Source organism: Salmo trutta, chromosome 18 (assembly GCF_901001165.1).
Source record: "Salmo trutta chromosome 18, fSalTru1.1, whole genome shotgun sequence".
NCBI lineage: Eukaryota > Metazoa > Chordata > Actinopteri > Salmoniformes > Salmonidae > Salmo > Salmo trutta.
In genome coordinates, this window is record NC_042974.1 from 33,888,048 (window position 1) to 33,907,771 (window position 19,724).

At 43.5% G+C, this 19,724-nt stretch overlaps 1 protein-coding gene across 6 annotated transcripts in view; it reads left to right on the forward strand.

Annotated features, from left to right (window-relative positions):
* The window catches only part of LOC115153216 (protocadherin-15-like), a 324,073-nt gene that overhangs the window by 187,922 nt on the left and 116,427 nt on the right, over positions 1 to 19,724 (forward strand). For all 6 annotated transcript variants that reach the window (XM_029698418.1, XM_029698421.1, XM_029698420.1 and 3 more), the window contains 3 exons: positions 6,857 to 6,985; positions 11,768 to 12,073; positions 12,661 to 12,891. In XM_029698418.1, coding sequence (XP_029554278.1) covers positions 6,857 to 6,985; positions 11,768 to 12,073; positions 12,661 to 12,891 — 666 coding nt within the window. The remainder of the gene's footprint in view (positions 1 to 6,856; positions 6,986 to 11,767; positions 12,074 to 12,660; positions 12,892 to 19,724) is intronic.

Here is a 19,724-nt window from a genome sequence, read left to right on the forward strand (position 1 = left end):
AAGGTACTGGTGGCCCACCTTGGCTGAGGATGTTCGGCGTTATGTCTCTTCCTGTTCGGTGTGCGCTCAGTGTAAGGCTCCTAGGCACCTACCTCGAGGGAAATTACAGCCCCTCCCCATTCCACAACGGCCCTGGACTCACCTCTCGGTGGATTTCCTTACGGATCTCCGCCGTCTCAGGGGAACACGGCGATCCTGGTCGTTGTGGACAGGTTCTCTAAGTCCTGCCGCCTGCTCCCTTTGCCCGGTCTTCCTATGGCCCTGCAGACCGCGGAGGCCCTGTTCACCCATGTCTTCCGGCACTATGGGGTGCCCGAGGACATCGTATCTGATCGGGGTCCCCAGTTCACGTCCAGGGTGTGGAGATCGTTCATGGAGAGGCTGGGGGTCTCGGTCAGCTTGACCTCGGGGTTCCACCCCGAGAGTAATGGGCAGGTAGAGCGCATTAACCAGGATGTGGGCAGGTTCCTGCGGTCGTATTGCCGGGACCGGCCAGGGGAGTGGGCGCAGTTCGTGCCATGGGCCGAGATGGCCCAGAACTCTCAGCGCCACTCCTCTACCAACCTGTCACCCTTCCAGGTGGTATTGGGGTATCAGCCGGTCCTGGTGCCATGGCAACAGAGCCAGACAGAGGCTCCTGCGGTGGAGGCATGGGTGAAGCGCTCTCAGGAGACCTGGAATGGTGTCCAGGAGTGCCTAAGGAGGGCTGGTGAACGACACAAGGAGAGCGCTGACCGCCACCGCAGTGACGCCCCCGTGTATAATCCGGGGGACAAAGTCTGGCTCTCAACCCGGAACCTACCTCTCTGCCTGCCCTGCCGAAAGCTGGGGCCGCAGTTTGTGGGGCCGTTCAAAGTCCTGAGGAGGATAAACGAGGTGTGTTACAGGTTACAACTCCCTTCATATTACCGCATTAACCCCTCGTTTCATGTGTCTCTCCTCAGGCCGGTGGTAGCTGGTCCACTGCAGGACGATGAGGGGCTGGAGGTCCCCCCGCCCCCCCTGGACATCGGGGGGGCCCCGGCGTACACAGTCCGAGCCATCCTGGACTCCCGATGTCGGGTAAGGGGCCTGCAGTACCTCGTGGACTGGGAGGGGTACGGTCCGGAGGAGAGGTGCTGGGTTTCGGCGGCGGACATTCTAGATCCACCTATGCTACAAGAATTCCACCGCGGCTCCGGGGAGGGGTACTGTCACAGTATCTAACGAAGGTGGCACCCCTCCTCGGTCAGGCGGCGCTCGGCGGTCGTCGTCGCCGGCCTATTAGCTGCCACTGATCGTTGTTTCTGTGTCTTTTGGTTTTGTCTGTCTATCCCGCACCTGTTTTGTGTTTGTCATTAGTTGGGGGGTTATTTAGTGTGTATTTTCAGTTGGGGTTCTCGTGCGGGATTGTTTATTGTCCACTCAGAACTGATGCGAGTGTAAGCTGCTCTTTCACTGTTATTGTCCATTATATTGCCGGGCTGCGCCCCGTGCGCTTTTTTCCCAGTGCGCTTATTTTGGGAATGTGTTTTTCCCCTGGCGGACTTCGTCACGCGCCCTGTGCCCTACGGCTATTGCGTTTGCAATTATTATTATTAAAACACCGTTGCTCCGGCCCTCTGTCTCCTGCTCCTGATTCCACATCTCCACCGGTCCTAGACAGCCGTGACAAGGAAAAATGCCAAGGAGGGTGAATACTTTCGCCAGCCACTCTACCTCCTGGGAATTATTTGTCTTACATTGTGTTTTTTTCCCTCCCTTTTCCCCAAAGGTGGCTATTTTGCACCACTGTGTAAGCACGGCATTACCTCGATGCCCTGTGGGATTATAGATATTGTGCATATTCAGCTATCTTTCCCAGTGATTTATACAAGGGCGTTGGAGGTTTGTGTACTGGTGTCATTGTTTGAAGGTTAACTGCACTATGCTTGTACACTGTAACTTCCCAAATCATATATTATTACCAGCAATGGAATATAAAGGATCCTCCTCCTCTATTGGAGGGACTGCCACTACCATGTCCTATCCGTCAACAACTGATGATAGGCTTTTGGATAAGGGTCCCTTTCAATCACAACGGTTCACAGGGAGTGCCAAGGATGAAGCCAAATAGAGCTCTGCCCTCTAGGAAATTCATATTTTGTGATAATAAGTAAACACTGCACAGCAAAAATGTGGGTTTTTAAGTCTCAGTGTTGTGGTAAAAAGTGTTGTTTTTTGATTCTAGTGGAATCAACACCACATGGCGTGGTTGTTACTCGATAGTGTTGGGAGGGGCCTTATTATCATATTTCCCAGCATTCTTTGTTGCAGGTTTCTTATTAGAATAGTTTGTTTTAATATCAGTATTTCTGCATGCACATTGATTTATCAATTGATCTTATACTACACAAAGATAAAAAAACAAATTTTTTAAACTAATCCAATCTGTATGTGGTTGAATTTATTCAACCGGTATTCAAATGCTTTAGGTAGTCTAATTTATCATTCTTCCCTACCTTGGCAGTTATTTTATCTGCAGATTGCAAGTGATTTAAAGTTCCAATTGTTGGATATCCTAACTCTAGCTGGATTCCAATAGGAATTGTATAGCACTTCACAACCCAGAGTAATGTGACTCACCGATGTGGCAAACCAGGAGTTTCAGACCACTGTTATGGTAAAACTAAACCAAGTATGGTATTTTCCCAAAAAGTAATGTATTATCATAAATAATAAAAACATCATGATTTTTTTTTCTTTTGGAAAATTTTTATTGTTGCATTTCCTTTAAAAACAGCTCATATTTAGTTTTGTGCATCATTTTTTACACATAGAAACGGTATAAAAGCATAAAAAACAGCATTTGAATATTACATTTAAAATTGTTAAAAAGTACATGTTAAACACAAATAGAAACAACCATGAATAAAAGTACTTTTTCTTGTAAAACAATCTGTAAAAGCCATATAAAATGTGTATAAATGATTTAACAAAGGTAAAACATTTTTAAGACTTGAAAACATGTTAAAAAGTAGCTTTGTTAAAATAATGGGGTGGGTCCTTATCAAACTCGCCTCCTCCTGCTCTTCCGAATGAATTACGTCCTGTCCTTTGGGGCCCAGAGGAGATCCCTCCCCTAGGTGCCGCAGCGCTGTCAGGCCAAGGCCGCCGGGACCTTGGGTGTTGTGGGGAAGCCAGGGCTTCTGTGGCTACCATGGCCACTACCTTGGGGATGGTCTCTACTCATTTCGCTACCAGCAGGTTGCGGGAGGACCACATTGCATCCTTCAGACACGTGAGGGTGGGCCAGAGCATGGTGCAGGCCTTTTGTGGAAAAGGCCTTCGGCCCACCCCATACAGCATGAGCTGGGGCATTAGGTCTTCCCCTGCTGGCAGACACGGGGAGATCAGTGGACCTGCTTCCTTCCACAGGTCCCTGGCGGCTCTGCACTCCCATAGCAAGTGCCTCACCGACTCATCTTGGCCGCAGCCTGGTCAGGGGCACGCGGGTGTCCCGGGAGTGCATAACGGCCCTGACCGGGAGGATCTCGTGGGCGATCATCCAGGACAGGTGCCGGTTCAGCAGAGCAGGATGGGCCACGTTGCGTCAAACCGTTGTGGGCTTGCCTGTAGCAAGCCCACGAACTGGACACTGGCCTGCACAAGAGAGAGAAGAGAGCGGTGTTTAGTTAAAACCGTGACTGCCTCTTTTTCCAGTTTAAAATGTCTTAACTTTTGGAGCTGGACGTAATGTGTGGGGAGCAGGAAAGAGACTGGGGCTCGCAGGTTGACTGGGACCAGCCTCAGGGTCCTGAGGTAAGATCCCAGCCAGAACATGCAAGGGCCTGGATCTTGTTGTTGACCAGGGAGTGGCAAGAGTTATGTGTAACACTGTGTAGCGGCTGCCCAGGAACGAGTAGAGGTCAGGCAAGCCTTTCCCCCCTTAAACCTGGACCTCTTGACCACCTCCCTCTTCAGCCTCTCCCACTTCCTTCCCCACAGGAAGTGAAAGACCATCCATTCTCGAGCTAAAAGAGTTGTTAGTGGGGGGATAAAAACAGAACGGAGTAATAAAAGCACAGGTAAAATCACAGCGTTAATGACTAAAACCTTGCCCTCAAGTCAGCTGTCGAAGTCCCCAAAAACCCAGTCTCTGTCTTACTGTCCCCAGGATCCCACTACAGTTGCCGCTCACCACTCCCTCCCAGTCAAACTTTACCCCCAGTACCCTTATGTCAGTCATTTTAACTGTCAGTCGTAGTCTGGTCAAGTCCTGAAAAATTGGGCCTCTGTCTTGCCTCTGTTCAGTCTCGCCCCAGCGGCTCGTCAGTACCAGTCAGTCATGTCCAGGGTCCTGTCGACAGATAAAAAGTCAGGGCATTAAATGTTGACGTAATCCATGTAAAATACACACTTGGCGGTCATCCCCCCACTCCCCAGATACCCACCCCACTGATCTGTTGGTCCCCTCGCAAAACCTGTGCTAGTGGTTCGATGCAGGCCACAAACAGAAGAGGAAATAATAGGCACCCCTAACAGATGCCGGAGCGTACTCCCACTGCTTTTGACAAATGCCCATTTACAAGGATTTTGCTGGTAATGCCGTAATAATACAATATTCACTTAGACACTCACTTGGTGAAGTCTACAGGACTGACATCCATTAAATGCAACAATCATGTCTCTGTCATTAGCAAACACAGTCATGACTGGTACCTCTAAAATTCACTCGAAAGGCACCCTGGGAAATAAATATGCAAATAAGGCTTTACACCCTACTACAGTCTTAAAACAACACCCACAAATGAGTCATTGTAACACAAGAGGTCTTAATTCCTTAACACTGAGAAAGTTTAATAGCATCAGCTCTAATTAAGAGTTAATTTAATGGTCCAATGCAGCCGTTTCAGACCATTGAAATCAGACAACAATCAAAGCTATATACAGGTATTGTCAGATCCGGTGGAAGGAGAATATAATTAACATAGGTCCTTGAAAGCTTTACTGAACAGCTCAGTCTTTAGCTGTGCCTTAAACGAGGCCAGAGACTCTGCAGCCCTGACAGTGACTGGAAGTGTGTTCCATAGCCGAGGAGCCGCACAACTGAAAGCACTACCACCCATAGTTTTTAGTGTGCTGTGGGGCTGCTGAAGGGAGATGGACCAGGAGGAGAGAAAGGGTGCATGGGGTAGGATGAAGTCAGACAGATACTTGGGTCCAGAATTGGACTGTAGATGCACTTTAGATGTGCTCCCATCCTTAGTTGTTAGCGACCATATTGTATTCTCTGCATTCTCTGTGTAATTGAAGTCTGTTTGAATTAGCTTCAGTAACTATTTGATTTAGTGTCTCTGTACTGACTTCATTACATAGTTTCTTCGGATAGCCTGATGTATTCCTTAGTAGAATATATTTGTCTTTGCCTAGTCATCACAGATGCTGTTATATAAGTCTGCTTTGGAGATTGATTTCCAAAATTTTCTGAAAATATTTTAGATCTTTGCAGCTTTTTGCTTTTGTTTGGCTAATGGTCATTCAATTATTTACTTTGTATCATTGTACAGAAGGTAAATTCATTTAGTTTTGATTTCCCTCATAGCTCTTCAATACTCTGCAAATACACACACTCATACAGTACAGTATGTGACCGACCGGCTCGATTCGGTCTTATGTAGCAATGGTGTTTTTTACATTGGATAAAAGTAGAGACTCAGAGCTAGAAACTAGTATATCATACACTACAGTTGAGGAACAATGGGAAAGTAATTCTGCTTTGAAAGTTGATAAACTTGTAACCTCACTTTTGAGAAAAATGGGCCTTGAATTTTTTGGTACCTAATAAGGAGCTATTCTTTGTCTACACCCATTCAGCATAGTTCACACCCTCTTAAGCTTTAGCCCCACCCATCTCGTTAAGGATTCACATGTGAGGCTATGTACTAAACAACCAAAGATTTCAAGACTAAAGGCTGGTTTATACTATGGATGTGTTAGTAAATTTAATCTGGAGTGCCAGAGTGTTCTGGGCATTCATAAACTAAGAGCGTTGCCAGATTGTCCGTTTGTAAATTCAGAGCGTTACGCTCTCGGAGCGTTCAGAGCGCAGACTGGACGCTCTGGCCGAGTAGTAGGGTTGATCCGAGCGTACTGACCCAACAACAGCAGTCAAGCACCCAAAATAACTGGCTAACGTTGACTACCTTGCTAGATACTTCCAGACAAAAATGAGAGAACAGCTCACTTTGACTATTTTACTCGCACTAGCAGAGCTAGTTAGGCTATTTTTATGTTAGTGACTGCAACTGTGCTGTTGGCAACAATTTAATTAAGTTTTTTTTGCCAACGTTTACTGACACCCGCCATATTCAATGGGTGTTGAGCGTTCGTAAATTCATCAGTTATTCTGCGCTCTGGCACACTCAGATGAGAATGCTCTGAAATGAAAGTAGATAACCAGATCGAATTTATCAGCTATGTGATATCTTTCAAAAAAGCTGCGTTAGAAAGGATTACCTACACATACTGACCAGCTCATGTTATGGACAGAAGTGTGCTACTGTACATGGCAGACCAATCCGAACTCATCTATCGGCATGTCCAGCCCACTCATTATCTCAGACAAACATGGCTTGCGGGAAGGTTTCTCACTTTTTCCATGGCTAAACCAACTTGGCTCTTAATTAAACATGTTATTAGTATTTACAGATGGCATACAAGTTTGCTATTAAGGCACATGAAAGTTCACGTTCCAGAAGACATTTCTGCCCAAAAACGTATTTTGATTTAAAAAAAGGTTTACATTCAATTGGAGCTTGTTTCCTGAAACGAATCACGTATGTTTGTCTGCTTGTGCACACACAACTTATTTTTTTCTTTCTGTTTTTGTTTCCAGACCTCCACCACCACAGTGAACATAGTGGTGACTGATGTCAACGATAACAATCCTAAGTTTGATCTGACTCTACCCAGAAACCTCACTGTCCAGGAGGAGGAGGCAAACACGTTTGTGGGTCAAGTCACGGTAAGCACATCTGATGGGCTAAAAATGCACACAATATGGTAGTATGTTTTTTGAAATTCACCTGAATACCTTGAATGTAAATATGAAGAAAAACAACCTTACTTTCACCTGCCATTTCCTAGCATTTCCCTTCTTTCTACCTTTCTACCTGGCACAGCTTTACTAAGCAGGCCTTCTTTACCCTTTCTCTAACCCAGCTACTCCCAAAGTCCCACAGGTGTCCACAGCAACAATTGTGGCGATAACTCCAACAGGCTCTAATTGACTGAAATACAATTCTTTGCTGAGTTGGGATCAAAATTATTACATTTTTCTAGTGATATCATTACTTTGGTTTGGGCTGCACCCCGATAAATGATGACCCACGAAGTGTTAAAGGGCAATTCCACCCCTTTTCAACCTCATTTTAATTATCTCCAGCACATTACCAGTGTCTAGATACAGTTTGTGAAACCAGCGCATTTCTACGCTTCTACTTTGTTTCACTTTTAACTTTGTTTGGAACATGGGGTATGTGTATTTTTCAAAAAACAGCAACAACAAATGCTGAGAAAGAAAAAACAAATATACAGTTTTCCTAGGCATGACCATGTTGCACCAAGACCATGTTTAAAAAAGAAGAAATACAAACTTCCATGACATTTGCATTAATTAATTAAATCTGTGGACTGATTACAGTTCTACATAGGGATATGATAGGTAGGTAAAACTCCCACTAAATTGTATGTTCACCCACACTGTGCCAGAGCAGATCAGTGAATGACAATTCACAGAAAATAATGATACCTTTTTAAAGTGCTAGAAGAGAGATAAGGGTCATTTTTATGGGAATGGGAGCTCCTCAAGGTGAGAGTTACTTTGTGTTGCATCATGCTGACACAATCTAATCTGTCTTCACATCCACCAACCATGGAACACCAAGACTGATCTCTGACTTTAAAGTTCCCACATCTCTATTATTTATTTTCCTAAGTTACTAACATAGACTACATATGACACAGAAATGGATAGGGGAAGTAATACATGTATCAATAGCATACAAAATAAATGCATTGGTGCATTTTAAACAAAAAATAAAGCTGTTTCTTCTCCATGGGCTATTTAAGTCTGACCCTTGAGTTCCACAGTTCTGCTGGTTGTTATCCTTCTGATGTAATCAGGGACTGACTCAGACCTGGGACACCAACTTTACTTGACACCCAGCATAATAACAGCAGGGGGGCAGGTAGCCTAGTGGTTAGAGCATTGGGCCAGTAACCGAAAGGTTGCTAGATCGAATCCCGAGCTAATAAGGTACGCATCTGTCATTCTGCTCCTGAACAAGGCAGTTAACCTACTACATGATTCCATAACAGATATGACAGCCACCCTTTGCCTTGATAACAGCTTTGCACACTCTCGGCATTCTCACATAAATAATACAAAAAAACAGAACTTGAGCGTGCATAACTATTCACCTCCCCCCAAAGTCAATACTTTGTAGAGCCACCTTTTGCAGCAATTACAGCTGCAATTCTCTGTATGTCTCTATAAGCTTGGCACATCGAGCCACTGGGATTTTTGCCCATTCTTCAAAACAAAACTGCTCCTTCAAGTTGGAGGGGTTCCGCTGGTGTACAGCAATCTTTAAGTCAGACCACAGATTCTCAATTGGATTGAGGTCTGGGCTTTGACTAGGCCATTCCAAGACATTTAAATGTTTCCCGTTAAACCACTCAAGGGTTGCTTTAGCAGTTTGCTTAGGGTCGTTGTCCTGCTGGAAGGTGAACCTCCATCCCAGTCAAAAATCTCTGGAAGACTGAAACAGGTTTCCCCTCAAGAATTTCCCTGTATTTAGCGCCATCCATCATTCCTTCAATTCTGACCAGTTTCCCAGTCACTGTCGATGAAAAACATCCCCACAGCATGATGTTGCCACCACCATGCTTCACTGTGGGGATGGTGTCTCGGGGTGATGAGAAGTGCTAGGTTTGCGCGAGACATAGCGTTTTCCTTGATGGCCAAAAAGCTACATTTTAGTCTCATCTGACCAGAGTACCTTCTTCCATATGTTTGGGGTGTTTCCCACATGCCTTTGGGCGAACACCAAATGTGTTTGGTTATTTTTTTCTTTTAGCAATGGCTATTTCTGGCCACTCTTGCGTAATGCCCAGCTCTGTGGAGTGTACGTCTTAAAGTGGTTCCGTGGACAGATACTCCAATCTCTGCTGTGGAGCTTTGCAGCTCCTTCAGGGTTATCTTTGGTGTCTTTGTTGCCTCTCTGATTAATGCACTCCTTGCCTGGTCTGTGAGTTTTGTTGGGCGGCCCTCTCTTGGCAGGTTTGTTGTGGTGCCATATTCTTTCCATTTTTTAATAATGGATTTAATGGTGCTTCGTGGGATGTTCAAAGTTTTGGATATTTTTTTATAACCCAACCCTGATCTGTACTTCTCCACAACTTTGTCCCTGATCTGTTTGGAGAGCTCCTTGGTCTTCATGGTGTCCCTTGCTTGGTGGTTCCCCTTGCTTAGTGGTGTTGCAGAATCTGGGGCCTTTCAGAACAGGTATATGTATACTGGGATCATGTGACAGATCATGTGACACTTAGATTACACACAGGTGGACTTTATTTAATAATTATGTGACTGCTGAAGGTAATTGGTTGCACCAGATCTTTTTTAGGGGCTTCATAGCAAAGGTGATGAATACATATGCATACACCACTTTTCTGTTTTTTATTTTTATAATTTTTTCATTTCACTTCACCAATTTGGACTATTTTGTGTATGTCCATTACATTAAATCCAAATAAAAATCAATTTAAATTACAGGTTGTAATGCAACAAAATAGGAAAGAACGCCAAGGGGGATGAATACTTTTGCAAGGCACTGTATGTGTGTGCTTTGAATTTAGGGCAACTTTGTGTGAAGTAAGTACACTAGGCTAAAGGCTTCTATGCCACAACCTGTTTGGATCATGTGCTATTTATTTTGGGGGTAATCTGCTGCTGTGCATGCTGTGAATTTTGTGGAATTACATTAGTGCGACATTGGGGGTTATTATTTATTTTTCTCAGGTCTTGTCATTTTATTTTTTGAGGAAATGTATAGAGTGGTCCCAGGACCGGTGTTAATCCCTAATATACAGTACCATTTGATATGACAGACCTTTTTTATGGAGGCCTGTGAACAGCACTCATGTCTCAATAGTTGGGCATATACTGTAAATGCAGTACTTGACCCTTAATCTGCATGCAGATGTTACCAATGCATGGGGTTTGCACTGCATATATCATCCATATATTTTAATGCTAATCCTGAAGCATAAATAAGGGATAATCAATGAGGGGCTATTGGTTCTAAGGAAATAATGTACATCACAGAAGGTGTGTGTGCAACGACATACAGCGGAGATGTACTCACCTTCAGCAGAGTTGCGTTATTTCCAGAGAACACTTAGGCTGCGTTTACGCAGACAGCCCAATTCTGACATTTCTTCACTAATTTGTATTTTGACCAATGACATCATATCTTTTAACCATAATTGGGAAAAATATCTGAGAGCATACACATAACATTAGCTAGCGAGCTAGCCAGCTAACGTTAGCTAGCTAACAGGAGACTTTAACTTGACATTATGTTTATGCAGTTTTACTACACAATAAAAAAAATAAAAGCCGCGTTGGACACGATTACCTAGACATACTGACCAGCTCCAATAGACAGATGTGTGCTATATGACAGACCAATCCAAACTTATCTCTCGGCATGTCTAGCCTACTCATTATCTCAGCCAATCATGGCTAGCGGGAAGGTTGCTCACTTTCTCTGTGGCTTAACCAACTAGGCTTGTCATTTACCAATTTTATTAGTATTTACAGATTGCATACAAGTTTGATATTAAGGCACATGAAAGTTCACAAGTTCGAGAAGGCATTTCTGCCAAAGAAATGCAAAATTATTTTTACTTTCAAACAGCTTTCCTGTGAAGTCATAACTTGCCTAGTTTCCTCAATCGGGTCACATATTGGCATGTTGTTCTTTCTTCTGTTTTTGGAAGGTTTAATGCCAGGGCTCAGTCTTTAGCCGTGGCTTTGAGCATTTATCTGGCTTTCTGTGTAATACAAAATGGGGGTAAATCACCCTTACCCCATCTAAGCCCTCTCTCTCTTTCATTTTCATTTGTTTCTTTGATTCTCTCTGTGCTACTCCTTCCATCCCTAGCCGGGGTTAATAACTCAGCAGTCAGGCTTGAATCGAACAGTGGCAGGAGAAGTGTGACCAGATTTCAAAGTATTCCCCCCTTCTCTCTCTCTCCCGCCCTCTCCCTCTTTCCCTGCTGTTCACACACAAAAACCATGCTGGCAGACACACACACACACACACACAAGCTTGCACACACTCACACACTGGAATAACAATGACCTGTCATATTCATTAGGGATTTAGAATTTGTTAAGTAACTAACTTTCTGTCTACACTGAAGGATCCTCAAAATGTACCTTATATTTTCCCTATTCAAGGAATTCCCTTTATAGGAAGAGATGTATGGCCCTTTAAACTTATTGATGATTAGTCATGAGTCTGTGACAAAGACACTTTTCTCAATGTGAACACAAAATTTGATTGACAGCTTAGTCATTTTTAAGTGTACATTAAAGTGTGTGTGCATGCGTAAGTTTTAACACATTTTAACTGTGACTTTATTCATGATATAGCACAACCCCTTATACCTTAATGCTTATGTATTTCCATATTTACCTTTCCCTTCTTCACTCCACATATTTACGCTTCCCCTGCAGGTCACAGATCCAGATGCAGGGGCTAATGGTCTGGTGCGCTACAGGATAGTCAACCACCCAGGTGTCTTCACCATCAACGAGAACGGCAGCATATTCACCGCAGTGCCTCTGGATCGGGAGCTCAGGAGTCGGTATGACCTGATAGTGGAGGCCTCTGATGCGGCGGTGGACCCCCGCAGGACCACCTTCACCCTCTCTGTCCTTGTGATAGACATCGATGACAACAGCCCAGAGTTCTCCCAGAAGACCTATGTTGTCAACGTCCCCGAGAACAGCCCTGTGGACACTGTGGTGCTGCGCTTCAGTGTATGTCTGTCTGTCTGTCTGTCTGTCTGTCTGTCTGTCTGTCTGTCTGTCTGTCTGTCTGTCTGTCTGTCTGTCTGTCTGTCTGTCTGTCTGTCTGTCTGTCTGTCTGTCTGTCTGTCTGTCTGTGTGTGTGTGTGTGTGTGTGTGCGTGTGTGCATACGTGCGTGCGTGTGCAAGTGCACATGTGTGTGCGTGTATGTGTCCTACAGCTTCACTGAGCAATGAGCATGGTGGTTCTGAGACTCAGTGTAAGTGTGGGGGGGGGGACTAGCTTCTCTCTCTCTCCATCTCTCTATCAGGCTTTGTGCAGGGCAGTAAGGGCTTCAAACAGCTTAACTATTAAATGCACCCTTTAACATCCTTTAACTTCAAAGCGTCTCCAGCTATCAGCCGATTTGGCCTCCATTTCAACTGCCATTCTCTTCCAGGTTGGTAGCAAACATCTATAAAAATGTGACTTTCATTGCAATGGTTCTGACTGCAGCACCTCCATCCATCCCTCTCTCTATTCACTCTCTCTCTTATCCCCCTCTCTCTCTCTCTCTCTCTCTCTCTCTCTCATCAATCCCTCTCTCCCTCCATCCCAGGCGGTGGATGCAGACCTGTTCTCTAACGTAACGTACCGTATCAAGTCTGCGGAGGACATGAAGCTGTTCTCAGTGAACCCGATCTCAGGCGAGCTGTCAGTCCTGCAGACCCTGGACTTTGAGGACCTGGCTAGTATGGGTATGGGGGCCACCTATACCTTCCAGGTGGAGGCCGTCGACCAGGCTGGGACCATGCCCCCCGGTGAAGCCACCGTCACTATTCGGATCATGGTACGATCACGTCGCTCTGTATTCACTGTGTTTGTCATGAGTGATAGTAAAAGTGAAAAATACTGTTGCTTCATACTCATTGTTTCCACTCGTGATAGTGGCTAGTAGGCTCGTGCTTGAAGAATATGCAAGTTATGGCCCTCATCAAGGTAAAAGCACAATGTTATGTACCATCATGGTCCCTAAGGACTAGGTGAAGGATGCACACTAAAAGCACTGTAGAAGTGATAGTCATAGTCTGCTGTCACTCTTTATTCACTGTGCTCTAGAGATACTTTGGAAGCTTTCCTCCTCTGGTTAGGATGAATAACAAATGTGTTTCCAGCTACTTTACCCTCATGGCCCCCCAGCAGAAGTAGTGCTGGCAAAAATGAACAAAGCAATACTGTTTCACTGCCAGGAGCAGAAGTAACAGTTATAGACAATACATTATATAGTGCATTTGATAGGAGAAGCAATAGTTATTATTGTGGATGCTGGAGGTGCTGATAGCAGTGATAGAAACAATCTATTTTAGAGGCAGTACGTTTATCTCAATATTTGAATATTGAGATAGCAACTTCATTAGCAGTATCACTATCAAGAGAGTAGTACTTTAGCTCTACATGAATAGCAGTCATGGTATTATGTCATATGTCTTGAATTTAATTTAATGATCACCTCATTCTACTAGGCTAGCTAAGAGACCCTTGCATTGGAGTCATGACTGTGTCTTTGTTATCCTCTTACATCTACACGTTCCGCTAGCGGAACGTCTGCTCCAATATCCAATGATGGGCGGGGCGCGAAATTCAAACTCCTCTAAATCCGAAAACTTACACTTTTCAAACATATGACTATGTTACAGCTATTTAAAGACAAGACTCTCCTTTATCTAACCAAACTGTCCGATTTCAAAAAGGCTTTACAGCGAAAGCAAAACATTAGATTATGTCAGCAGAGTACCCAGCCAGGAATAATCACACAGCCATTTTTCAAGCTAGCATATCATGTCACATAAACCCAAACCATATCTAAATGCAGCACTAACCTTTGATGATCTTCATCAGATGACACACCTAGGACATTGTGTTATACAATACATGCATGTCTGTTCAATCAAGTTCATATTTATATCAAAAACCAGCTTTTTACATTAGCATGTGACGTTCAGAACTAGCATTCCCACCGAACACTTCCGGTGATTTTACTAAATTACTCACGATAAACGTTCACAAAAAGCATAACAATTATTTTAAGAATTATAGATACAGAACTCCTCTATGCACTCGATATGTCCGATTTTAAAATAGCTTTTCGGATGAAGCACATTTTGCAATAATGTAAGTACATAGCCCGGCGTTACAGGGCTAGCTATTTAGACACCCACCCAGTGTAGCCTTCACCAAAATCACATTTCCTATAAGAAAAATGTTCTTACCTTGCTTGTTCTTCATCAGAATACACTGCCAGGACTTCTACTTCAATAACAAATGTAGGTTTGGTCCCAAATAATCCATCGTTATATCCAAACAGCGACGTTTTGTTCGTGCGTTCTAGACACTATCCCAACGCTAAATCTCGGCCACGAGCATGACGCAAAATATGACAAAAAATTTCGAAATATTCCATTACCGTACTTCGAAGCATGTCAACCGCTGTTTAAAACCAATATTTATGCAATTTATCTCGTAGAGAAGCGATAATATTCCGACCGGGAATCTGCCTGTCTGTAAACTGAGGAAAAAACCGAAAGCCGGGGGCGGGGCGTGTCACGCGCCTAAGGCTTAGTCCATTGACTGACCACTCAGCATTTGCTCTCGTGTGCTTCAGCCAGGGCTTTGAATGACATCATTCCTGTTTTTCCCGGGCTGTGAGACTCCATTGTTGACGTGAGAAGTGTCACGTAAGAGCAGAGATCCTTTGTAAACGATAGAGAGAATCAAGAAGGGCAAGAAATGTTCAGACAGGGTACTTCCTGAACAGAAGCATCTCAGGTTTTTGCCTGCCATAGGAGTTCTGTTATACTCACAGACACCATTCAAACAGTTTCAGAAACTTTGGAGTGTTTTCTCTCCAAAGCTAATAATTATATGCATATTCCAGTTTCTGGGCAGGACTAATAATCAGATTAAATCGGGTACGTTTTTTATCCAGCCGTGAAATTACTGCCCCCTAGATGTAAGAGGTTAAGCTGACCCAAGGCTAAATGGATATCCGGAGCCACTGTGCCTTTCTGCCCTTAGCCTTCACATCACAAAGAAGTGCTTTGATTTGATTTGATTTATTAGGATCCCCATTAACTTCTCTGGGCAAGGTGGGACGTGACCGTCCCACACTATTCAACAGCCAGTGAAATAGCATGGCGCGAAATACAAAACAGCAAAAATATCATAATTTCAATTTCTCAAACATACGACTATTTTACACCATTTTAAAGACACACTTCTCCTTAATGTAACCACATTGTCCGATTTCAAAAAGGCTTTACAGCGAAAGCAAAACATTAGATTATGTTAGGAGAGTACATAGACAAAAATAACCACATAGCCATTTTCCTAGCATGGAGAGGCGTCACAAAAACCCAAAACACAGCTAAATGAAGCACTGACCTTTGACGATCTTCATCAGATGACACTCCTAGGACATCATGTTACACAATACATGTATGTTTTGTTCGATAAAGTTCATATTTATATCCAAAAACAGCATTTTACATTGGCGCGTGATGTTCAGAAAATGTATTCCCACCAAACCTTTCGGTGAATGAGCACATCAATTTACAAAAATACTCATCATAAACGTTGACAAAATACGTAACAATTTTTTAAGAATTATAGATACAGCACTCTTTGATGCAACCGCTGTGTCAGATTTTAAAATAGCTTTTCGGCGAAAGCACATTTTTCAATATTCTGAGTACATAGCTCGCCATCAAAGCAAGCAATACAGACACCCGCCAAGTTCTGGGGTCACCTAAACTCAGAATTAGTATTATAAATATTGTATTACCTTTGCTGATCTTCGTCAGAATGCACTCCCAGGACTGCTACTTCCAAAAGAAATGTTGTTGTTGTTCGAAATATTCCATAGTTATGTCCAAATACCTCAGTTTTGTTTGTGTGTTCAGGTCACTATCCAAAGGGTGACGCGTGAGGGTGGAACGAGAGATGAAAAGTCAAAATGTTCCATTACCGTACTTCGAAGCATGTCAAACGCTGTTTAAAATCAATTTTCATGGTATTTTTAACGTAAAATTGCGATAATATTCCAACCGGACAATAGCATATTCATTCAAGAAGAAAAAGAAGGAGGGGTGCGCTCGCAGGACCGAGCATATCCAATCCCTTTGTTGCCGGGCAGACCACTCAGTAACTGAGCTCCTATTATCTGCCCAGTGACAGGAAAATGCTCAAACCACTTTCTGAAGGCTTTAGACAGCCAATGGAAGCCTTAGGAAGTGCAACGTCCCCCACAGACACTGTAGTTTCGATAGAGAATCAAAAGAAGAACTACAATTCTCTGACTTTCCACTTCCTGCTGGGAATTTTCTCAGGTTTTTCCCTGCCATATGAGTTCTGTTATACTCACAGACACCATTCAAACAGTTTTAGAAACTTCAGAGTGTTTTCTATCGAAATCTACTAATAATATGCATATTCTAGTTTCTGGGCCAGAGTAGTAACCTGTTTAAATCGGGTACGTTTTTCATCCGGTCATGAAAATACTGCCCCCTAGCCCAGACAGGTTAATAACCTGAAACAGATTGCAGGCACTGGTTACAGTGAGAAGTTTTCTCTTGAGCGGACAGCTTGATGAAAACTAGTCAATATTCAGGTCATCAAAAAAGTAGAACACTGTTTACATCACATACACAATCAAGCATTTCACACACATTATTTAGGTACTGACTGTTAGCACTTGGTGGCCTATAGCAGCATCCCCGCAAAAAAGCTTTAGATGAGACAGGTGGACCTACAACTGCAACACTTCAATAAAGCTTTACATACATTTACATTACATTTAAGTCATTTAGCAGACGCTCTTATCCAGAGCGACTTACAAATTGGTGCATTCACCTATAATATCCAGTAGAACAACCACTTTACAATAGTGCATCTAAATATTTTAAAGGGGGGGGGGGGTTAGAAGGATTACTTTATCCTATCCCAGGTATTCCTTAAAGAGGTGGGGTTTCAGGTGTCTCCGGAAGGTGGTGGTTGACTCCGCTGTCCTGGCATCGTGAGGGAGCTTGTTCCACCATTGGGGTGCCAGAGCAGCGAACAGTTTTGATTGGGCTGAGCGGGAACTGTGCTTCCTCAGAGGTAGGGAGGCGAGCAGGCCAGAGGTGGATGAACGCAGTGCCCTTGTTTGGGTGTAGGGCCTGATCAGAGCCTGAAGGTATGGAGGTGCCGTTCCCCTCACAGCTCCGTAGGCAAGCACCATGGTCTTGTAGCGGATGCGAGCTTCAACTGGAAGCCAGTGGAGAGAGCGGAGGAGCTGGGTGAGATCTTCTCTCAGCATTACAGGGACATGGCTCTAAATATACAGCAACATCTCCCCCATAAGCATTCCTGTCACTTCTGTAGATGTTACATCCTTGTATGGCTACTTCTGTATCATCAAAGGAATTATCTAAGTGAGTCTCCGAAATTTGCTAATCTAGGAATGTTATCTGATGTTAGCAAGTTATTGATTTCATGAACCTTGTTTCTAAGGCTACATATATTATTATTGGCTATTTTCAGCCATTTCCTGGGTAGTCTATCAGTGATAGACATATTGTGAAAAAGAGCAATAAAAAAAGAAGAAAAAAATAACATTCAGCAGTCCATTAAAAGATCCTCACCTGTGATAGAAAGACACCACTCTCCCCAACAATACTCCCACAGGCCCTGGTCTTTGTCATGTTAGCAATTTAGGCTATGCTGTTACTTCTTGCGGTTCCAGACAGGGCAGGTCACAGGGAAGAAGGAAACAGCAACAAACAGCAGGGATCTAGACAGCCACAAGCCCAGAACAATCTGCGGTCCCAACCACAAGGGCTAACCGCATCGCAAGCTACATTCAAGCCCTCAAGAAAACCTCTGCTGATGGATAACTAGCGGTCGCATTAGCCCTGGTGCAATTCCAGGGCTAAATGACTCATTATCTTTGTGACTGCAATTATGTGAGGATTTTCAGACGCAGGTTTTCCCATTCCAATCTTTCAGGAGATTAGCCTCTCAATCGAAACTAAAAGATTAGACGCCTCCTGTTTTGGCGCACTGTGTCTCGCTCTATTTGTGTGTGTGTGTGTGTGTGTGTGTGTGTGTGTGTGTGTGTGTGTGCGTGCGTGCGTGCGTGCGTGTGTGTGCATGTGTGCATGTTCTTATGTCTTGAGTTCTTACACTTCACCTACTGAGTAGGTGTGCATTTGCTTTATACAATATTTAGGTGGTTGTGCATTTGCTTTATCAGGTTGTAAGTGGGTTTTATTTAGCCCAATGGCGGGACCACTGACTTCAACTCTGTATTCACAATTTTGACATGACAGGAAGGTAAGTGTGGTTCCTCAAGTTGTTCCTCTGCAGGCCCAGCCTACCTGTAGAGTGAGTTTGTCCTCCGATAAGGATAGTGTTTGATGCAGTTTCCTTGTAGTCACCCAGGAACAGTGTTTGATGGAATAAGGCACAGTAGTGCTTATGTTATCACACCCTCCTGGCTGCTATTTGATATGGCCTACATGCATTAAAGTGGGACTAATGGATTCACACTGGGTTCCTATGATTTTCCTTCTTTCCTCCATTTAACACCTGCATAGGCTTTTGAAGTCTTTTGTGTTTGATTTGTTCTTGTGTTATTCTAAAGGTTTTCTTGTTTCGTTTCAATGGAAGGCCTCACAGTGATTGATTGTGTACTCTACCTGTGTCCTGGGGTTCATAATTAAACTCACACACTTTTCCTTATTTTCTCTGCGTTTCTGAAAACACACTGTAGTATCTGATAGAGCACGTGTGTGTGTGTGTGTGTGTGTGTGTATTCACCACCTGCACAAAGGAGGAAAACACCAAGGCATGGCTTTGTTATTGAAAGCAGAAGCAGTGAATCATAGTTTGTCAGCTCTACAAAACACAAGCTGCATATAAATGGATGGGAAGAGTGTCTGTGAATGAATGAGTCTTTGCCTTTCACAGTGAGGTCCACTAGACATGGTTAGATCAGACAGTTTATTCAGGAGCTCTTCTCGCTACCGGTCAGCACCGACACACTTCAACCATACTATCAGAAATGTCATTATATCATATGAATCAATGTTTTGTTCTATTGCTGCTGCTGAAGATCTTGATTGTATATTATGGTGTCGGTGTTTGGCCTCCATCCCGCAACTAGGCTATCTAGAGAGAGAGAGAGCGAGAGAGCGAGAAAGTGAGAGAGATTAAAAGCAATGCCATGTTCACTGTTATGTTATTGCTCTCTTTGGGGTTTTATGTTTCCAGGATCTTAACAAAAAGTATTAGATGTAATGCGATAGAAGAGAGACCCATGGCAGTAATTGTTGGAATGGCTATTCTAGTTTTCAAGGTATTATAGTGTAAATTTCAGTAATAAATAAATAAAACTCAACATGACATACAATACCAGTCAAAGGTTTGTACACACCTACTCATTCAAGGGTTTTTCTTTATTTTACTATTTTCTACATTGTAGAATAATAGTGAAGACATCAAAACTATGAAATAACACATGTAGTAACCAAATCATATAGTAACCAAAAAAGTGTCAAACAAATCAAGATATATTTGATATTTGAGATTCTTCAAAGTAGCCACCCATTGCATTGATGAAAACTTTGCACACTCTTGGCATTCACT